The following is a 20,334-nucleotide window of genomic DNA, read 5'->3' on the forward strand; positions in this document are numbered from 1 at the left end:
GTTTCATGGGGAGTGCATGACCCTCCCTTCACCAGAAATGAGTGTTTGGATTTTTAAAACTTCCCCTTTAATGTTTGAAAGTTAAAAGGTAAAAGACAAAACCCTGGAGCTGAGCAAAGCCTTGGTCTTTCCACTCTTGTCGTGCATGCTGGTTAGTTCGAACAGTTTTGAACTCCTCTTCTTCTTTTGTTTTTAATTTTGGCATACTTAGAAAAAAATTAAAGAAAAACTTCATGAAAAAGTTTGAAAGAAAAAAAATGCCGGAAATATTTAATGAAAAAAGAAAAAGGTTAAGAATCTTTAAAGGAAAAGAAAATTGCATAAAAGAAAAGAAAAAAGAAAAAAGGAGGACAAAAATTGCTTGGAAGTTTTAAAATGTTCACTCTTGTCATGCATGCTGTTAGTTTACTATTTTAAGCTCAGATTTGTTTTCTGTTTTTTCCCTGATGGAAGCGTTTGTCACACACGATGTATCCAAGGTCAGTCTGATATTTGAAATCCAATGATCATTTCTATTTTTACAGCTTTTCCTATGATAAATGGTTTAATTTTGGCAATTTTTGAAAATAATGAAAAAAAATGTAAGAAAAAAACAATCAAAAAATTTTAAAGAAAAAAAATGTCTAAGAATGTTTAAAGAAAAATAAAATTGCATTTGCTTAAAGAACAAAAATTGCCAAAAAGTTTTAAAGAAGAAGAAAATTGTCTACATTTAAAAAAAGAAGAAAACAAAACATGCCTTCCAAACCAGAGGTGGGTTTTAAAAAATTGCCAACACTTGTTTTTTAAGGAAAAAAGTATTAAAAATGTGCAAACGGTTTATTTTTGGCATAATTTAAAATGTAGAATTCAATGGTTTTGATGAAATCTAATTTCAAACTCAGATCTGGTTATGTTTTTTCTGACGGAGGCATTTGTCACACAATTTCTGTGTTTACAGTTCTGGCTATGATAAACAGTGTAATTTTGGCGATTTATGAATAAAACATGTCTTTCAAACCCACATGTTCTATTTAAAAATGGCAAAATTTATCACTAAAATTACTGACAAAATTTGGAAAAATTGCCAAACTTTAGAAGACATGTATCCTTTCAAAACCTGCAGTAAATAAATACATACTATTCTCTGTCTTGTGTTTTCAATGAAACCTTCTAATTTTTTTCCCGTGAAAAGGAAGCATTGGTGACATGACAGTTCATGCACAGCAGGGGGCAGAGATTAGCGTTTCATGAATCTCCACAGTGTGAGTGAAACAGCAGAAATGTAAAGGGAGAATATTCAGATCTTTTACTTTGGTCGAAACACTACACAGTAAAAATAATCCACTACAAATAAAAGTTTCACATTCAAAACATAACGTGTAAAATTACATAAATATTAAAGTGTTGCAGTAAGTTGTTTTCTGTCTTATGTTTCTGGATGAATATTCCTGCTGCATTAATGAGTGGGTGCTATTTTACTGCTGTAGATGTTTAAGGCAATGCATCATACTTTATAGGATCATATGTTTGTAGTGTGGCTGTCCTGTGAGAACCATGTGTGTCTAAAAAGGCAGAGAAACAGTTTGTTTCCAGCTTTGTGTTGACAACTCTTCCTGCTGATCCAAGTGGGTGTTTATAGAGTTTAGAGGAGTTCATTTGTTGGTCTTCATATTTTTGTTCTGAGAAATATAATGTTTCATATGGTTACAATCCTGAACATTTGCCTCAAAAGACCTGAATGAACAGAGATAAATTAGCTGCACAGTGTTCAGTCATTCAGTCACAGTATAGATGTTGTAAGCTGATTGCTCCTCCTCCTTCTTCCTCTTCTTCTTCTTCTTCTTCTTCTTCTTCTTGTATCCTAATGACAGCTGGCTCCAGCACAGCTCCTCCTGTTGGTCTCCCTGACACAAAGCTGCATGATCCTGTTGCCAACTTTGATCCATTTTTTCAGGTTCATCTGTTAATTCTTGCTCCTTTTCACTGTCGTCTTCAGACTCCATCTGACCATCATTTTGTTCCTCTGGACACTCTTTTACCTTTTTTGAACTCTTCTGTGTCTGCTCTCTGTCTTCTTCCTGAAGCCTCTTCTTACAGACTCTCTGTTGATGATCTACATGAAACTCTTTCACTTGTTTACGTTGTTGTTTTCCTCTTCTTTTTGCTTTCTCTATAGGTCTTACATCAATCTCCAACAGCTGTGCGTCCTGACACTCAGCTCCTCTCTCTGAGAGACTCTTAAAGAAGTCCTGTATCTGCTCTGTGACGTCTTCCTTTACGTCCAGTTGTTGTTGCACTGCCTGCTGCTGTCCTTCCTGTCTGACCTCATTGACCTCCTTTGGAGTTTCAGTAATGTCAGCTCCTTTCTTTCTCCCCAGCCCCTGTTTTCGTCGTTCTTTCCACAGTATCCATTCCCTCTTGGTGGACTGCTTTGGCTGCTCTTTGGTTTCGCCCATCTTTCTCAGAGATGTTTCTTGCTGTTGTTTCTCTGCCTGGAGCTCCTTCTCTTGCTTTTGTCCTCCAGCTGTGTCTTCATGTACTTTGAGGTCTGGTGTCTCTGTTGTTTCCCCACTGACTGATGGAGGCTTATCCTCTCTTCCATCCCTCTTTCCCTCTGTTTCCTCCACTTTCTTGTTCATGTGCTCCTCTTGTTTCTCTGCTTTACTTCCTGTCGTCGTAGTTACGTCCCTCTGATCTTTGTCTTTCTTATTCTCATGTTCAGCCGTCTGTTCTGGTCTGTTGGCATCTAAAACTTGCTGGTTGTCTCCTCCTTCCTGTGTTTTGACCTCTGTCCTCTCTGACTGAAGCTTCCTCTCATTCTCCATCTTCTCTTCCTTCAGTTTCTTCTCTTGTTTCTCTGCTCTCCTTTCTGTCGTTCTCTGAATGTTACTCTGGTTTCCCTCCTGATCTTTGTCTTTCTTATGTTCTGCTTCTCTCATCTCCTGTTTTCTGTCTTGTAGTAGATGTTGGCTGACATTTCCTTTCTGTGGTTTGAGCTCTATGTTGTCTTTCTCTGTCTCTTTTCTTTTCTGCGTCTCTGATTGAAGCTTCGTCTCGTCCTCCACTGTCGTTCTCTCTGCCTCTGGCTGTGATGGATCTCTCTGGTTCTTCTTCCGTCCTATAGATGTAGAACGTCCCTTTTTCACTTGCTTCTCATTCTTTCCCTTTGCTTTCTTTTTCTTATTTCTTTTCTCTTTTTTGTCCTCATCAGTCATTGGCTCTTGCTGTGTCTCTTCCTCTTTTTGCACATCCTGATCACTGTGGACATTTTGCAGCTGTTCTTTTTGTCCTTCAGCCTCCTCTGCCACTGGAAGTCCTGAATCTTTTTTTACTGGTTTCATCTTCTGCTCTACTCCACCCTCGCCCCGATCACGCAATACTTGTCTACCTGTCATGTCCTGCTCTTGATGATTTTCTCCTTCTGTTGCAATTAAAGGTAATTTTTCATTTTCGATTGATTTCACTTCTCTCTCTCCTTCCGTTCTGTCCATGTCTGGATTTGTGACAAGCTGGTTCTGGTGTGTTTCTCTTTCAGCTCCAACCTGTGGGTCTTCATGTTCACTGTGAGACTGTGAGATCTTCTCCTCTCCTCTATTGTCTACATTATTCTGTCCTTCACTTCCTGCCATAAGAGGTACCCTCTCTTCTTCTCCTTCCACCACAACCTGAAATCCTGTGTTATCACTTCTACATGTGACCATCGTTTCTGCCTCCGTCTGCTCAGGTCCGTCTTCATGGCTCCTCCTATTGTTTTCTGTGTGAAAAGAGAAGCAGGAAAGACGGGCAATGTTTGTCAAGAAATCAAAAATGATACAACTGAAAACATTAATTAACGTGTGTTAAATTAAAATCAGTTCATAAATACTGTCCTTCAAATATCAGTCTGTAATCAAAAGGCTGCAGCAGGACACTGAACATGCAGAGAGAAGTGAAATCATTTTATCACTTACTGAATTTCTTTCGTCTCTGTTTCCACGACAAAGACAGCAGCAGCAATTAACACCAGAGCAGCACAGCCTATAACTGAGCCAATAATAACATGTTGACTACCAGGAGTACTGGGAGTACTGGGATCACTGGGGACCATGAAGAAATGATCTGAAAGGATAAAACACAGAAGGTGATGTTCATATGAAGTCTGAATCACATGATTAACACATATGAAGTGTACTAACCTGGAACCAGGACGTGTGTCTCTCTGGTCTGGTTGATGTTCTTCTGATGGACTCTACAGGTGAAGTTGTTGCCGTGTCTCTTGTCCACAGTCACATTGCTGCTGACAGTGTAGAGGTCATCAGGACCTCTGAGTGTCTCTGTAGGTCCAGCAGAGAGGAGGTTTCCCTCAGTGTCCAGCCACAGCACCTCAGGCTCTGGATACCAGCCTGCAGACTCACACTGTAGAACCACTTCACTCATGGTCTTAGTCATCTGGATTACAGGTGAGGAGACGGCACCTGAAGATGAGAGGCTTTATAAGCTTCTACAAGTGGTGGTGTCACTGAGGGTGTAAACTGAAAACACTGAGTCAGACAAACACTCTGTGGGTTGTAGTAAAGTAAAGCGCAGTTTCTGAAATTAATCTACATTAGACTGTTTGGCTTTACAGTCTTATGGAAAGCAAACACCGGCCTCCCAGGTGACGGTCATTGGTTTCTGGACCCATCCGCCACCCATCCTAGTCAGATTTGTGCCCCCTTAACTTTCGTTGTTGTCCTACTGCCTTTCCCCCTGACGCCGCCGGGCACTGTTTAACAATAACACGACCAGCTGTGTATCATGCTGATGTCAAAGGACAGCTTTTTTCATTGCTGTCTGATGCTAGAAGTCACTGAGCAAGCGCCGAATTTGGACAACTTCCGAGTGAGACCAGATTGACAGGCTAACTGTTAGCATCATGGTAAATGATAGATTGACTTGCACTTGTATAAAGTCTATCTAGTCTTGTGACCACTCAAAGCACTTTTTCATACTAAATGTCACATTCACACACTGCTGGCTGAGGCTGCCGTACAAGGTGCCACCTGCTACTCAGTTTTTTGTTTTGTTTTTAGACATTCACACAGTCATCAGGAGCACTTTGGGGTTCGGTATCTTTCCCAAGGATACTTCAACATGTGGACTGGAGGAGCAGGGGCAATGCAGTAACAGAATATTGATTCATATTTGACCAGCGCTGCCTAATTGGACAGTTTGACTGCATACAAGCAGTGATTGACATGACTGACAGCTGCATTAGGTACTCCTTGCAGAGGGGGGGGGGGAATCCATTTATTGAGCCAAGTATGTGCGACTCCTCTACGATAGGTGGAGATATGCCCCCTTTCAGCTTGTTAGTATTGGACCTTTTTCCTGTTGACCTATTACGTCACAGACCAAACAATGGACAAACAAGTTAGCTACGGTTAGCTAGCAGCTAACTGCTACCATGGTGGACAGCTTTACAGCTCTGTACATTTGGTCCGTCCAAAAAGTCACAGCTCTGGATGTAGATTTCTCCATGTTGTTACCGGCTTCTTCTTCTCTTACACATTTAATGCTATTGGACTTCCGGGTCAAAGCCCGGGGCGGAAACTGTGGAGCATGCTCAGAGCGCCTCGGCCAGTTTGGGTCTGATTGACTGTATACATGCAGGAGTCATGTGATCTGGGTGTGTTAGTCCCACTGTGACACATTCGATTTATTACAATTACAGTTACAAAAGTCCACTTTTAGTTGGACGAACAGGATAAATGTGTTTCTCTAATGTCACGGAAACGTAGTGACCATGTCCTAGCAGCAAGTGAGTTTCAACAAATATGACAAAAAGTTATTTTCAACCATTACTAACGCAAAGAAACACACAGTGTGATCACTCACCAACAACCAGCTGAACAGTCAGGGCTCTGCCTATTTCTGGAATGAAACATCTGTATGTTGCCTCATCAGATCTTCTCACGTTGGACAGTTTCAGTGAAACGTTTCCGTGCTTCAGTTCATCAGTGAACACTGATGTTCTTCCTCTGTAGGACGGATGTTTCTTACTCTCCAGTTCCACACCGTCACGCCACACCACCACAAACCTGGGGTCCAGGTCAGGTCTCGCCCACTCTACTAACATGTCAAAGACATTCATGGCAGGGTCCAGGTGACACGGCAAAATGATGTCATCACCGACTAATGCCACTATTGGCTGAGACGGACCAATCAGCTGAGACTGACCTGAAAACAAACAGGTTTCGTTTGTAATTTCCACAGCACGTTACACTCTACACTTTGGATGACTTAGCTACTGCATCTATGCACTAACTTTACATGTTAAAGGGAAATTTCGGTTTATTTCAACCTGTCTCCTATCGTCCTAAATTTGTTTCAAGTGACTAGTGACATAAAAACAATCGTTAGCATGTTAGCCGTTAGCCTAGATACAGCCGGGGCGCATAGTAGCGTCAGACCTGTTAAAACGTAAGTGAACGGGAATGGCTGCTGCAAGGCTGCGTAGCTCTGGAGATTGGTGGTGTACCTGTGAATGCTGTGCCCCAGTGCCCACAGAAGAGGAATGCCTCTGTTGCAAGGAATGGGACCGGTTGCAGCCTTATTTTCAAGGTCTGGATGTGACCGAGGACGAGACACCTCCACCTGGAGTAGTATCCAGCTGGGCTTTATCTAGAGCTCGCCAGATATATTTCGGCCGTGCTTTGGAAAGCAGAGCTAGATAGTAAACAAACATGGCAGCACACCGGTAAGGTAAGACAACATGTTTACATGTGGTTTTCTATATGTTCTCTGACATTTATCCTAACGATATGAGGCGGTCTTTGTGGAAAAAAAGCTTGTTTAGTGGACTAACTTTGCACTTGAAGGTTGCCCTTTCACTTACGTTTTAACAGGTCTGACGCTACTATGCGCCCCGGCTGTATCTAGGCTAACGGCTAACATGCTAACTATTATTTTTATGTCACTAGTCACTTGAAACAAATTTAGGATGATAGGAGACAGGTTGAAATAAACCGAAATTTCCCTTTAACATAAACCAGAGTGTCAGTGTGATTGACCTGTACATGAGTGTATCAGGGCGAGGAAGACAACAGGGTGGAAAAGCAGGACAGTGAAGGCACCAAACTGGAAGTTCAGAGACTGTCTGTCCGTCACATGAAGCATCCTGGAGCTCTGAAAACAGAAACGAAACAGTTAAACAGAAAAACACTTCATGCACTTCACTCTGATGTTCTCATGAACAGCTTTATTCATTTATTTTGCTTATAAACATGATTTTGATCTGATGACATGTTTCAGAAATCTGATACAGAAAATGACACGACTTGTGTCTCTGCGCACCCTCAGTGTGACAGCAGAGCGGCTCAGTGGCGCCCTCTGCTGGCCACCAAGCTAAACTTCATGTTCATGTTCGCGGATGAATTAAACTGTGATCACACTGAGAGCGTGAAGCCGAGCGTGAACTCCAGTGACCTTATTTCATACACACTTTACACTCATACAAAAGAAACTGTGTTATGTGTTTCACCCTCACCTTACAGTCACACTGTGATTTGAGTTTAGTTTCACTTTCATTTGTAACAAAAGAAGCGACACTGTAAATGAAACAATATATATCTGTATCTGTTTATGAGAGGAGCTGCAGGCTGTAACGTTCAGGCTTGAAACACAGACTGATTCAACACATTATTTCCTACATGCTGTTGCATGTTCCTACGACGCTCCCCAGGGGACACACATCTGTGGCGCAGAGGAGAACACACGGCGGGTCACCTCTTATTAAAATCATTTTATAATTCATATGTGATGTAAAGACCAAGCTAAACGCATGAACACATAACTATACAGCATTTATTAAAACACCTGCATACCTGCTGCGTCCCTGCCAGAGTTCCCTGGAGGCGCTCCACGGTCAGAGTCCAACAGAGAAAAAAGGGCAGGTGTAGGGCTGGTGCTTCCGGTCACCTGGAGGATCATGTTTCACGAGCTCCTGCTTCCAAGGTATGCACATGATATGTGTTTAATGTAAGAAAATTATACATAGTTTAAAAAAAGTTCGTCACATCATAGCGTAAAAATAAAAATAATCGCATTTGAGGCTTCTGTGTGTCGTGAAAAGTCCAGTAATCTTTATTTGACTTTAGGGACTGTTCTTAACTTATCAGAGGAGGAGGGTGGCTGAGGTGTGACTTAGTTTGTTGACCCTTCCTGATGGTACAAATATATTTCCTTGAGCCCTGGGGAAAAAGCACGACCCCCCTTCACCATAAATAAGTTATTAGATATTTAAACCTGCCCTTAGATTTTTAAATGTAAAAGGTAAAAACTGAAGACAAAGTCCTGGAGCTGAAAAAAGCCTTAGTTTTTCCACTCTTGTCATTTGTGCTGGTTAGTTTGAACAAATGGTTCATTTTTGGCCAAATGTTAAGTGAGACGTAGAGCGAAGTGATTTTGATGAAATATCACTATTTTAAGCTCAGATCTGGCTCTGTTTTTTTTTTTTTTTTTTTAAGTTTCTGACTATGAAAAATGATTTTATTCTGGAATTTGAAAATAAACAAAGAAAATAAGTCGTCAAAATTTTTAACAATAACAATAATAATATAATAATGATATCCTGGAAACTTATTAAAGCAAAAAAAAAGGCTAAGAATCTTTTAAGAGAAATTAAAAAAAATCTTTAAAAGGAGAACAAAATTTGCCTAAAAGTAAAAATAATAATAATAATAATAATCACTCTTTTCGTTCATGCAAAAGGTTTTTTCAGATATTGTTCAGATATTCTAAATCTGATGATCATTTCTGTGTTTACAGTTTCTGGCTATGATAAATGGTGTAATGTTGGCATTTTGTAAATAAAACATGCTGCATGTTCTCTTTACAAAATGCCAACATTTATCCCCAAAATTATCACCAACACTGGGAAAAATCCCCCAAAATGGGACGGCGTGTATAGTTTCAGAATATGCAGTAACATATACAAACTACAGTCATTTAAATTTGGATGCTCCTCCCCTGAACCAAAACATAAATCCCTCCTCAGCGCTTGAAAAAACTGACATACCTCCCCTTTTTGCACCACCTCCTCCTCCCTCACAAGTAACAAACAGTCCCTGATCTTATTTCTAGTTTCTTCTTCTCCATCTTGTCCTTGAAAAGGACGCATTGGTGACATGACAGTTTATGCACAGCAGGGGGCAGAGTTCAACTTTTCATGAATCTACACTGTGAGTGAAACAGCAGAAATGTTCCTTTCCTCACCAACACCAAGAGAGTGGAGCACATTACACCAGAGCTTAAGTCACTGCACTGGCTTCCTGTGTGTCAAAGGATAGACTTTAAAATCTTGTTACTTGTCTATAAAGCACTAAATGGTCTCGGGCCTAAATACATCTCTGATATACTTGTACGTTATGAAGCATCCAGACCCCTCAGATCATCTGGAACAGGTTTACTCAGTGTTCCCAGGATCAAAACCAAACAAGGTGAAGCAGCCTTTAGTTTCTATGCTCCCCGCCTGTGGAACAAACTTCCAGAATATCTGAGGTCGGCTGAAACTGTCAGCTCATTTAAATCAGGGCTTAAAACATTACTATTTACTGCAGCTTACCAGTGAACTAGATATGTAACTTATTGTTAGGATAATCTGTAGCTATTGTTTTTATATTTGACTGCTGTTGCTTTTGTTTTATGTTTGCTTTTTAAATGCATTTTCTGCACTGTTTTTAACTATTTATTGTCTTGCTTTTAGCTTTTGTTTTTAATGATCTATTGTTCCTTTAATGTTTTATTTTAATGTATTTCTCTTGTAAAGCACATTGAATTGCCTTGTGTATGAATGGTGCTATATAAACAAAATTGCCTTGCCTTTACTTCAGTAAAAATACTAATGCTACACAGTGAAAATACTCCACTGCAAGTGAAAGCTCTGCAAAGTAAAATTATGTAAATATTATCAGCAAAACGTACTTCAAGTAGTGAAAACAAAAGTATGTGTGTTGCAGAAAGTTGTTTTTATATTTTATCTGATGTTAAAGGATGAATATTCCTGCAATAATGATCTAAAAGATATTTAAATGCGGAAACATAAAATAAATATTACTCTACACTTCATAAGTTATTTGATCTATGTATATTATGTAGTTTTTTAGATCACTACATGTAGCAACGAAATTTGTTGTCTCTCCTTAAGGAGAACTGTATTCTTCCACACACACGCACGCGCGCACACACACACACACATACAGAGTAAAAAGTATAAAATTTAAATACATAGAACAAAGCAAAGTGCAGTATGCTTGTTACTTTACGTTATTTACTTTATTAATCCCCCTGAGGGGAAATTCAATGTTTTCACTCTTGCTTATCAATTACACACAGGTCCGAAAGACACACACATGCACAAACAGGACCTATACATGCACAGAGTGGAGAGATGTCAGAGTTATTGAAATATGTCATTGTTGAAATGGCTGTGAGTTCAGTTCGTAGATTTGGATAGAAGCTGTTTCTGAATCAGGAAGTACGAGTCTTTATGGCTCTGTAGCATCCTCCAGTGGTGCAGCGGGAGACCAATGATCTTTTGTGCAGTTTTTATGATCCCCTGCAGTGCCGCTCTGTCAGTTTCCGTACCAGATTGTGATGCAGTGTGTCAGTAAGCTCTCTACTGTGCACTGGTAGAAAGACTTCAGCAGTCTGGCAGAGCAGTGGGCCTTCTTCAGGGTTCTGATTAAGCAAAGTGACTGTTGGGTCTTCTTGACCAGAGCAGCAGAGTTTACAGACCACTTGAGGTCCTCGCTGACGTGGAGGCCAAGGAATTTAACGTTGGGCACCCTCTCCAAACTGTCATTTCTCCAGCAGTGTTTGATTTACGAGCACACACTTAAAATCTATTTATGGTATAAAAAATGATTAAAACAATTATTAAAACAGACTGTATTTGGGGAAAAGACCAGCGGCTGTGGGCCAAATCAGATCAGTGCACCCCTGGCTTGTTGGTCTTTATATTTTGGTCCTGTCAAAAACAATCTTACAATAAATGAGTGATATTTTTATGGTTAAAATCTTGAACATTTGATTCAAAAGACCTGAATGAACAAATATAAATTAGCTGCGCAGTGTAGATGTTGTGAGCTGCTTGCTCCTCCTCCTCCTCCTCCTCCTCCTCCTCCTTCTTCTTCTTCTTCTTCTTCCAGTGTCCTAATGTCAGCTGTTTCATGAGCTATCCATCAGCTCCTCCTGTTGGTCTCCCTGACACAAAGCTGCATGACCCTGTTGTCCACTATGATCCATGTCTTCAGGTTCATCTGTTATTGGACACTCTTTCAGCTGTTTGAAAGTCTTCTGTGTCGGCTCTCTGTCTTCTTCAGACTCCACCTGAGCATCTCTGTCTTCTTCCTGAAGCCTCTTCTTACCAGCTATCTGTTGATGATCTACATGAAACTCTTTCACTTGTATATGTTGTTGTTTTCCTCTTCTTTTTGCTTTCTTTATAGGTCTTACATCAATCTCCATCGGCTGTGCGTCCTGACACTCAGCTCCTCTCTCTGAGAGACTCTTAAAGAAGTCCTGTATCTGCTCTGTGACGTCTTCCTTTACGTCCAGTTGTTGTTGCACTGCCTGCTGCTGTCCTTCCTGTCTGACCTCATTGACCTCCTTTGGAGTTTCAGTAATGTCAGCTCCTTTCTTTCTCCCCAGCCCCTGTTTTCGTCTCTCTTTCCACGGTATCCATTCCCTCATGGTGGACGGCTTTGGCTGCTCTTTGGTTTCGCCCATCTTTCTCAGAGATGTTTCTTGCTGTTGATTCTCTGCCTGGAGCTCCTTCTCTTGGTTTTGTCCTCCAGCTGTGTCTTCATGTACTTTGAGGTCTGGTGTCTCTGTTGTTTCCCCACTGACTGATGGAGGCTTATCCTCTCTTCCATCCCTCTTTCCCTCTGTTTCCTCCACTTTCTTGTTCATGTGCTCCTCTTGTTTCTCTGCTTTACTTCCTGTCGTCGTAGTGACGTCCCTCTGATCTTTGTCTTTCTTATTCTCATGTTCAGCCGTCTGTTCTGGTCTGTTGGCATCTAAAACTTGCTGGTTGTCTCCTCCTTCCTGTGTTTTGACCTCTGTCCTCTCTGACTGAAGCTTCCTCTCATTCTCCATCTTCTCTTCCTTCAGTTTCTCCTCTTGTTTCTCTGCTTTCCTTTCTGTCGTTCTCTGAATGTTACTCTGGTTTCCCTCCTGACCTTTGTCTTTTTTATGTTCTGCTTCTCTCATCTCCTGTTTTCTGTCTTGTAGTAGATGTTGGCTGACATTTCCTTTCTGTGGTTTGAGCTCTATCTCGTCCTTCTCTGTCTCTTTTCCTTTCTGCGTCTCTGATTGAAGCTTCGTCTCGTCCTCCACTGTCGTTCTCTCTGCCTCTGGCTGTGATGGATCTCTCTGGTTCTTCTTCTGTCCTATCGATCCAGAACCTCCTTTTTTCACTTGCTTCTCATTCTTTCCCTTTGCTTTCTGTTTCTTATTTCTTTTCTCTTTTTTGTCCTCATCAGTCATTGGCTCTTGCTGTGTCTCTTCCTCTTTTTGCACATCCTGATCACTGTGGACATTTTGCAGCTGTTCTTTTTGTCCTTCAGCCTCCTCTGCCACTGGAAGACCTGAATCTTCTTTTACTGGTTTCATCTTCTGCTCTACTCCACCCTCGCCCCGATCACGCAATACTTGTCTACCTGTCATGTCCTGCTCTTGGTGATTTTCTCCTTCTGTTGCAATTAAAGGTAATTTTTCATTTTCGATTGATTTCACTTCTCTCTCTCCTTCCGTTCTGTCCATGTCTGGATTTGTCACAAGCTGGTTTTGGTGTGTTTCTCTTTCAGCTCCAACCTGTGGGTCTTCATGTTCACTGTGAGACTGTGAGATCTTCTCCTCTCCTCTATTGTCTACATTATTCTGTCCTTCACTTCCTGCCATAAGAGGTACCCTCTCTTCTTCTCCTTCCACCACAACCTGAAATCCTGTGTTATCACTTCTAGATGTGACCATCGTTTCTGCCTCCGTCTGCTCAGGTCCGTCTTCATGGCTCCTCCTCTTGTTTTCTGTGTGAAAAGAGAAGCAGGAAAGACGGGCAATGTTTGTCAAGAAATCAAAAATGATACAACTGAAAACATTCATTAACGTGTGTTAAATTAAAATCAGTTCATAAATACTGTCCTTCAAATATCAGTCTGTAATCAAAAGGCTGCAGCAGGACACTGAACATGCAGAGAGAAGTGAAATCATTTTATCACTTACTGAATTTCTTTCGTCTCTGTTTCCACACGACAAAGACAGCAGCAGCAGCAATTAACACCAGAGCAGCACAGCCTATAACTGAGCCAATAATAACATGTTGACTACCAGGAGTACTGGGAGTACTGGGATCACTGGGGACCATGAAGAAATGATCTGAAATGATAAAACACAGAAGGTGATGTTCATATGAAGTCTGAATCACATGATTAACACATATGAAGTGTACTAACCTGGAACCAGGACGTGTGTCTCTCTGGTCTGGTTGATGTTCTTCTGATGGACTCTACAGGTGAAGTTGTTGCCGTGTCTCTTGTCCACAGTCACATTGCTGCTGACAGTGTAGAGGTCATCAGGACCTCTGAGTGTCTCTGTAGGTCCAGCAGAGAGGAGGTTTCCCTCAGTGTCCAGCCACAGCACCTCAGGCTCTGGATACCAGCCTGCAGACTCACACTGTAGAACCACTTCACTCATGGTCTTAGTCATCTGGATTACAGGTGAGGAGACGGCACCTGAAGATGAGAGGCTTTATAAGCTTCTACAAGTGGTGGTGTCACTGAGGGTGTAAACTGAAAACACTGTGGGGATACTTTGACATGCAGACTTGAACTGGGACAATGCAGGAGCAAAATCTTGAATCATATTTGATCAGCTCAGTTCACGAATAGTTATTGACATGACTGACAGAGACTCCCCAGCTCTGATTGGTTGTTTCTGACGCACTTTGCTGACTCTAGCAAATGCCATTAGGTTCAGTAGGAGGAGGCGGGATAGAGTGACTGTTTCAACAAACATAAAGAGTTATTTTCATAAAAGTTACTGTATCTCTAACGTCCTTGTAAGAGCCAAGTACATCTTTCCACTCAGCAGACATGAACTGTATTTAGTATGTGTGCACACTGGGTGGCGCTGCATTGATATTTTGAGCATTAGTGCATGAAGGTAGGAACAACATTGTTGCCGTCAGGTGTTTCACCTCAGAAGGGCAAAATGTTTTTGACTCATATTTTGGAGCTTCGCCTAACACTTGCAGCTACATGGAAGCTCCACCCGGCCTGACCTGCTGATGCACTCTGCACGTTTGATACCACAACTTCTTTGGTTGTGTTGGGTTGAGACAGTAAACTGGGGGTTCCAGATGCAGGACAATGACCGTATTTTTTCATACCACCAAACACAGGTTGAATAAATGTCCATTTCTTTGTCTTTTGTCAAACTGAACACAACTTTCAGCACGTTGCACACTGTCCTGCACCACAGCAGTCAATGACCTGTTGCCCTTCCAGTGTGAAACACCTGACGTCAACAATGTTGTTCCTACCTTTACACACTAATGCTCAAAATATCAATACAGCGCCACCCAGTGTGCACACATAGTGAATACAATTCATGTCTGCTGAGTGGGATGACGATGCTCTTAGTAAAACGTAAAATAAAATGTTTGTGCCCACTCACCAACAACCAGCTGAACAGTCAGGGCTCTGTCTCTGTCTATTTCTGGAATGAAACATCTGTATGTTGCCTCATCAGATCTTCTCACGTTGGACAGTTTCAGTGAAACGTTTCCGTGCTTCAGTTCATCAGTGAACACTGATGTTCTTCCTCTGTAGGACGGATGTTTCTTACTCTCCAGTTCCACACCGTCACGCCACACCACCACAAACCTGGGGTCCAGGTCAGGTCTCGCCCACTCTACTAACATGTCAAAGACATTCATGGCAGGGTCCAGGTGACACGGCAAAATGATGTCATCACCGACTAATGCCACTATTGGCTGAGACGGACCAATCAGCTGAGACTGACCTGAAAACAAACAGGTTTTTGATTCTGATTTCTGCAGCACGATACACTCTACACTTTGGATGACTTACTTTATATGTTAACATAAACCAGAGTGTCAGTGTGATTGACCTGTACATGAGTGTATCAGGGCGAGGAAGACAACAGGGTGGAAAAGCAGGACAGTGAAGGCACTAAACTGGAAGTTCAGAGACTGTCTGTCCGTCACATGAAGCATCCTGGAGCTCTGAAAACAGAAATGAAACATTATGAATACAGAAAAATACTTCAGAGGGGGCAGAGTAGGTGAGGCTCTCTGGTCTTGTTGATGAGACCAGCTGCAGATGGAAAGAAACTATTTTTGTGGCGTGAGGTTTTGGTCCTGATGCACCGCAGCCTCCTGCCAGAGGGGAGAGTCTCAAAGAGTTTGTGTCCAGGGTGGGAGGGATCAGCCACAATCTTTCATGCAAGCACCAGAGTCCTGTCTAATTTACCACAGATATACGCAATACAAACAGGGCTGCAGCTAGTTATATCTTTATTATGTGCCAGTTATTTTCCTGATTAATTGATTATTTATCTAGTGTGTAAAGTGTCATCAAACACTAAAAAAAAAATCACAGTTTTAGTTTAGTTTAATTTCAGTTAACTGTGTATATTTTCACTTGAATTACTGCCTTGTGGTTGCAGCATGCCTTTGTAAACCGGTCAAGTAACAGTTCACATCCACGTCAGACTCATGTGTAGCCATGACAGTTGGCAAAGCTTGTACAATCTGTACTATCAGCACAGTTTCTAGATGGGCACCAAAGATTAGCGTCACCAATTCGGTATCAAACAAAATGGAGGAATTCCTTCAAGACCTTCTTGAGAAATTGTGCTCATGAGAATAAGTCACAGTGACCGTTGACCACCAAAATCGAATCAGTTCATCCTTGAGTCCAAGTGGAGCTTTGTGCCACATTTGAAGAAATTCCTGCAAGGCGTTCTTGAGCAGCCCGGTCTCACTCCGAAGTCGTCCAAATCTGGTGATTGTGCAGTAACTTGTAGACACAGAAGGAAAAAGACGTCCTTTATCGTCTGATAATATGCAACCGGTCGCCATTATAGTTATGTGGGTTAGGGTTAGGGAGAAGAATGAAATTTTAACGTGCCAAAAGCCCAAGGTGAGCAGGCAGGAGGGGTGGTGGACTCAACAAACACTGACTTTCACCCAGGAGAGTGGTGTTCACATCCCTTAAGATTCTAAAGTCAAACCCTGTTGTTCTTTTTTCTAACCCTTGCCACATGTTTTGTTGCCTAAACCAACACTTTCTCACTTCGACCTCGTCACGGTCATGGACTTTCCACGTCCACATATGACGTCCAAGGTACCCTGGGTGTGTTGGCTGTTGACTCTCCAGGACGCCGTGTCAACTTCAGCCTGTTACATGCATTGTCTTCTTTAAAAATACACCTCTGTTTTCACAGGAAATGTACAGTTTGATACAGTCTCTTTCAAAATAAACTCACTATTTCAGTACAACATCGTGAATTTGTATTTGTTTTCCTCTAACAACAAAAACACATGGTTAGGCTTTGGAATCTTACGGGACATGAACATCGCTCTCTCAGATGAAAGTCGATGGTTGCTGGACCCATCCACCAACCCTTCCACCTGCTCCAGTCAGACTTTTGCTGCCTTAACATCCGTCCTTTGCCGCCGCTGGGCGCCATTAAACTATAAGGTATCATGCTGACAATAAAAGGACGCCTTATTTCATTGGTATCTGACGCACAAGTCACTGCCCAAGCACCGGATTTTGATGACCTCGGAGTCCCAACCCAACCACCTGCGTGTGTTGTTGGAGGAACCAAACCATCAAGTTGCGGTGTTGTAGTGACATAGTGCTTTTATTTTGAAAGAGACTGTATGCAAACTGTTCATTTCCTGTGAAAACAGAAGTGTATTTTGAAAACAGACAATGCATGTAACAGGCTGAAGTTGACATGGCGTCCCAGGACGTCAACAACCAACACACCCAGGGTACCTTGGACGCCATATGTGGACGTGGAAAGTCCATGACCAAACGTGGACATGTGACGAGGTCACAGTGAGGATGTGTTGTCTTGAGATATTGAAAAGAATGGGACAAATGCAAAGTTACAGCGACCTTGACCTTTGACCACTTCAGCAGAATCAGTTCATCGTTAAGTCCCAGCAGATGTCTGTGCCAAATTTTAAGAAATTCGCTGACGGTGTTTTTGAAATATTCCCTTAACGAGAGGGAACAGACGGACCGATGGACTGCTCAAGAAGATAACGTCTCTGGCCACAGCTGTTGCCGGAGTGGAGGAACAAAACTGGAAGCATACAGCAATCATTTCTGCAGCTCTTCTTCCAGTGGCAACAGAGGTGGAGGTTGTACTCAGATCTTTAGTTACATAAAGGTAGCAGCACCACAGTGTATAAATACCACACTATAAGTCCTGCATTGAAAATATTACTGAAGAAAAAAGTATGAAAATATTAGTATCAGAATATACTTAAAAATGTAAAAGTACTCATCGTGCAGAATGCCTCATTTCAGAATTATTATATTATTATTTTTGATGCATTAATGTTCTTCACTTTAATGCTGCAGCTGGTAAATGTGGAGCTCTTTTTAATGACGTTATATTCTGCTGGAGAGTTTGTGAATGTCACCAAGAAATCACTAAAGTTTTATCTCTTATCCAACTATACTACGTCATGATTTATTTTGTATAATAATATGAATCTAGAAAGTGCTTTATTTGTCTCAGAGATGTAGGGTAGAAGTATAAAGTGGCAAAAACTGTACTGAGGCACACCTGACAAAATGCACTCAGGTGTGTAAGATCAAGAAAAATGAGGGAGTGAAGTCAATTTAAACAAAACACACAAGTTCAAATAGTGCAGACATTTCTACTCTTCATGTTTCACAGTGGCAGTGAAGCTTGTGCGACACAAACATGAAGGTGCAGCTGCAGAGCAGGAGACAGGGAAACGTTGGATTTCATGTTGGCGGATGAATTAAACTGTGATCACACAGAGCGTGAAGCCGAGCGTGAACTCCAGTGACCTTATTTCATACACACTTTACACTCATACAAAAGAAACTGTGTTATGTGTTTCACCCTCACCTTACAGTCACACTGTGATTTGGTTTGAGAGTTTAGTTTCACTTTCATTTGTAACAAAAGAAGCGACACTGTAAATTAAAAAATATATATCTGTATCTGTTTATGAGAGGAGCTGCAGGCTGTAACGTTCAGGCTTGAAACACAGACTGATTCAACACATTATTTCCTACATGCTGTTATTGTGTCAGGGGAAACATCTGCGGCACAGAGGAGAGCTCTGACTATCAAGATCATTTTATAATTCATATGTGATGTAAAGACCAAGCTAAACGCATGAACACATAACTATACAGCATTTATTAAAACACCTGCATACCTGCTGCGTCCCTGTCAGAGTTCCCTGGAGGCGCTCCACGGTCAGAGTCCAACAGAGAAAAAAGGGTAGGTGTAGGGCTGGTGCTTCCGGTCACCTGGAGGATCATGTTTCACGAGCTCCTGCCTCCAAGGTATGCACATGATATGTGTTTAATGTAAGAAAAGTTATAAGTAACACGGACATTAACCCTTGGGGATGATATTACGGTGGAAAACAAAATAACGTCAGACTTTTTTTCTGTCATGAAGAGTACAGTGGTTTTAATTTTATGTTAGGGACTGTTCTTAACTTACCAGAGGAGGAAGGTGACGTTTTTTTACCCTTTCTGATGGTACAAATATATTTCCTAGAGCCTCCCTGAGTACACAGGGGAAAATGCAGCAACAGGGTTTTTTTTATTGTTAAAACTTCCCCTGTGCTGTTGAACAGTTAAAAGGTAACACCTGAAGACAAAATGTTGGAGTTGAAAAAGCCTCAGTTTTCTGCTCCTGTCGTGCACGCTGGTTAGTTTGTGCAAATAGTTTCCTTTTGGCCAAATTTTCACGAGATATAGAAAAAAGCGATTTAGACAAAATTTCACAATTTTAAGCTCAGATATTATTATTATTATTATTATTATTATTATTATTATTTTATTAGGCTATTCTTTTTTTTCTGAAGGAAGCTTTCATCCCACATTATGTATTCAAGGTCAGTCAGAGATTTAAAATCCAATGATAGTTTCTGTTTTTACATTTTCTGGTTATGATATGTTTTTTTTCATTTAAAAAAAATGAAAGAAAAATTTAACAAAAATTTTCAAATAAAAGAAAGAACTGCTGGAAATTTTCAAAGAAAAAACAAACAGCTAAGAATGTTTATAGAAAAATAAAATTGGATTTTTTTTAAAAAGGAGAACAAAACAAAGTTTTGCCACAAAGTTTTAAAGAAAAAAAACACCTTTTTATACGTATAAGAAAACATGTCTTTCAAAAGTGAGGTGTGTTTGGAAGACAAGTTTTCTATAAAAATGACCTTTTTTGATTTAAAGAAAAGCTCAGATCTAGTTCTGTTTTATTTTCTGATGGAAGCATCTGTCACACGTGATGTGTCCAAAGTCAGCTGGAAATGTAAAATCCAATGATAATTTCTGTTTTTATTTGTAAGAAAACATCCTCCCAAACCCACATGTTTTTTTTTTTAAACAGCCAAAATTCATCCCCAAAAAGTTGGGAAAATTGCCAAAATGTGGAGGGCAACTTTAAATTTGGATAACCCTCCCCTCAGTCAAAATAAAAAAGTGCTTAAAGCTTCCCAAGTGCTTAAAAAACCTGACATGCCTCCCCCGTGTTGCACTTCCCCCTCTCCCCTCAAACAGTCCCTTGTGTTTTGTCTTTTATTTCTTTATTAATATAAATTACAAACAACAATACAAATAATTTTTTACTGCCAAATCACAGCTCAAACCTTGCGCTGATGCAGCTCTAGTGATTGTGGTTGCAGGCTGGCGAAACACCCGGGTGCTGACTATTTGCTGGAATGTACAGCCAGTCGGTGGTCTGATCTCATGCCGCTCATACGGCATCGGATAATAATTGCAAGCACAACTGTTGTTGGCCATTCTGTTCTCCTCTCCTCACATTTTGAATGACCAATATTCCCCCACTGACATTTTCATCCTGTTTCATCTTGTCAACGAAAATGAAACAGGTTGTATGTGTATGTTTTTTTTATTCATTATCACAATCTGTTTTTAGCTGGTCAATGTCTGGTCCTTATCACTGAACAACACAGGTCACTGATGGATAATTTTCATCATGGTTTTTGTGAATGAAATTAACACTGGAAGGTATTAAAGATGATCATGGTGAGATGATCTGGAAGTTTTCGGAGGC

General features: G+C 41.0%; 1 protein-coding gene across 1 annotated transcript; it reads right to left on the bottom strand.

Annotated features, from left to right (window-relative positions):
• Positions 1-1,218: 1,218 nt before the first annotated feature.
• LOC125890820 (trichohyalin-like) lies at positions 1,219-18,548 on the bottom strand. Its single transcript, XM_049579636.1, has 6 exons — positions 18,461-18,548; positions 15,133-15,247; positions 14,677-15,024; positions 13,455-13,733; positions 13,225-13,377; positions 1,219-3,736 (listed from the first exon to the last, which is right to left on the bottom strand). Exons 2-6 carry the CDS (start codon positions 15,236-15,238, stop codon positions 1,755-1,757), a joined length of 2,868 nt encoding a protein of 955 aa, XP_049435593.1. The 5' UTR covers positions 15,239-15,247; positions 18,461-18,548; the 3' UTR covers positions 1,219-1,754.
• Positions 18,549-20,334: the final 1,786 nt, after the last annotated feature.

The sequence above is a fragment of the Epinephelus fuscoguttatus genome, linkage group LG6 (genome assembly GCF_011397635.1).
Source record: "Epinephelus fuscoguttatus linkage group LG6, E.fuscoguttatus.final_Chr_v1".
NCBI lineage: Eukaryota > Metazoa > Chordata > Actinopteri > Perciformes > Serranidae > Epinephelus > Epinephelus fuscoguttatus.

Coding starts and splice junctions, on each gene's coding strand:
- LOC125890820 (XM_049579636.1), bottom strand. CDS start 15,238: ATGCTTCATGTGACGGACAGACAGTCTCTGAACTTCCAGTTTAGTGCC. Junction 13,378..13,454: donor GACACACGTCCTGGTTCCAG/GTTAGTACACTT, acceptor TTATCATTTCAG/ATCATTTCTTCATGGTCCCC. Junction 3,737..13,224: donor ACAGAGACGAAAGAAATTCA/GTAAGTGATAAA, acceptor CTTTTCACACAG/AAAACAATAGGAGGAGCCAT.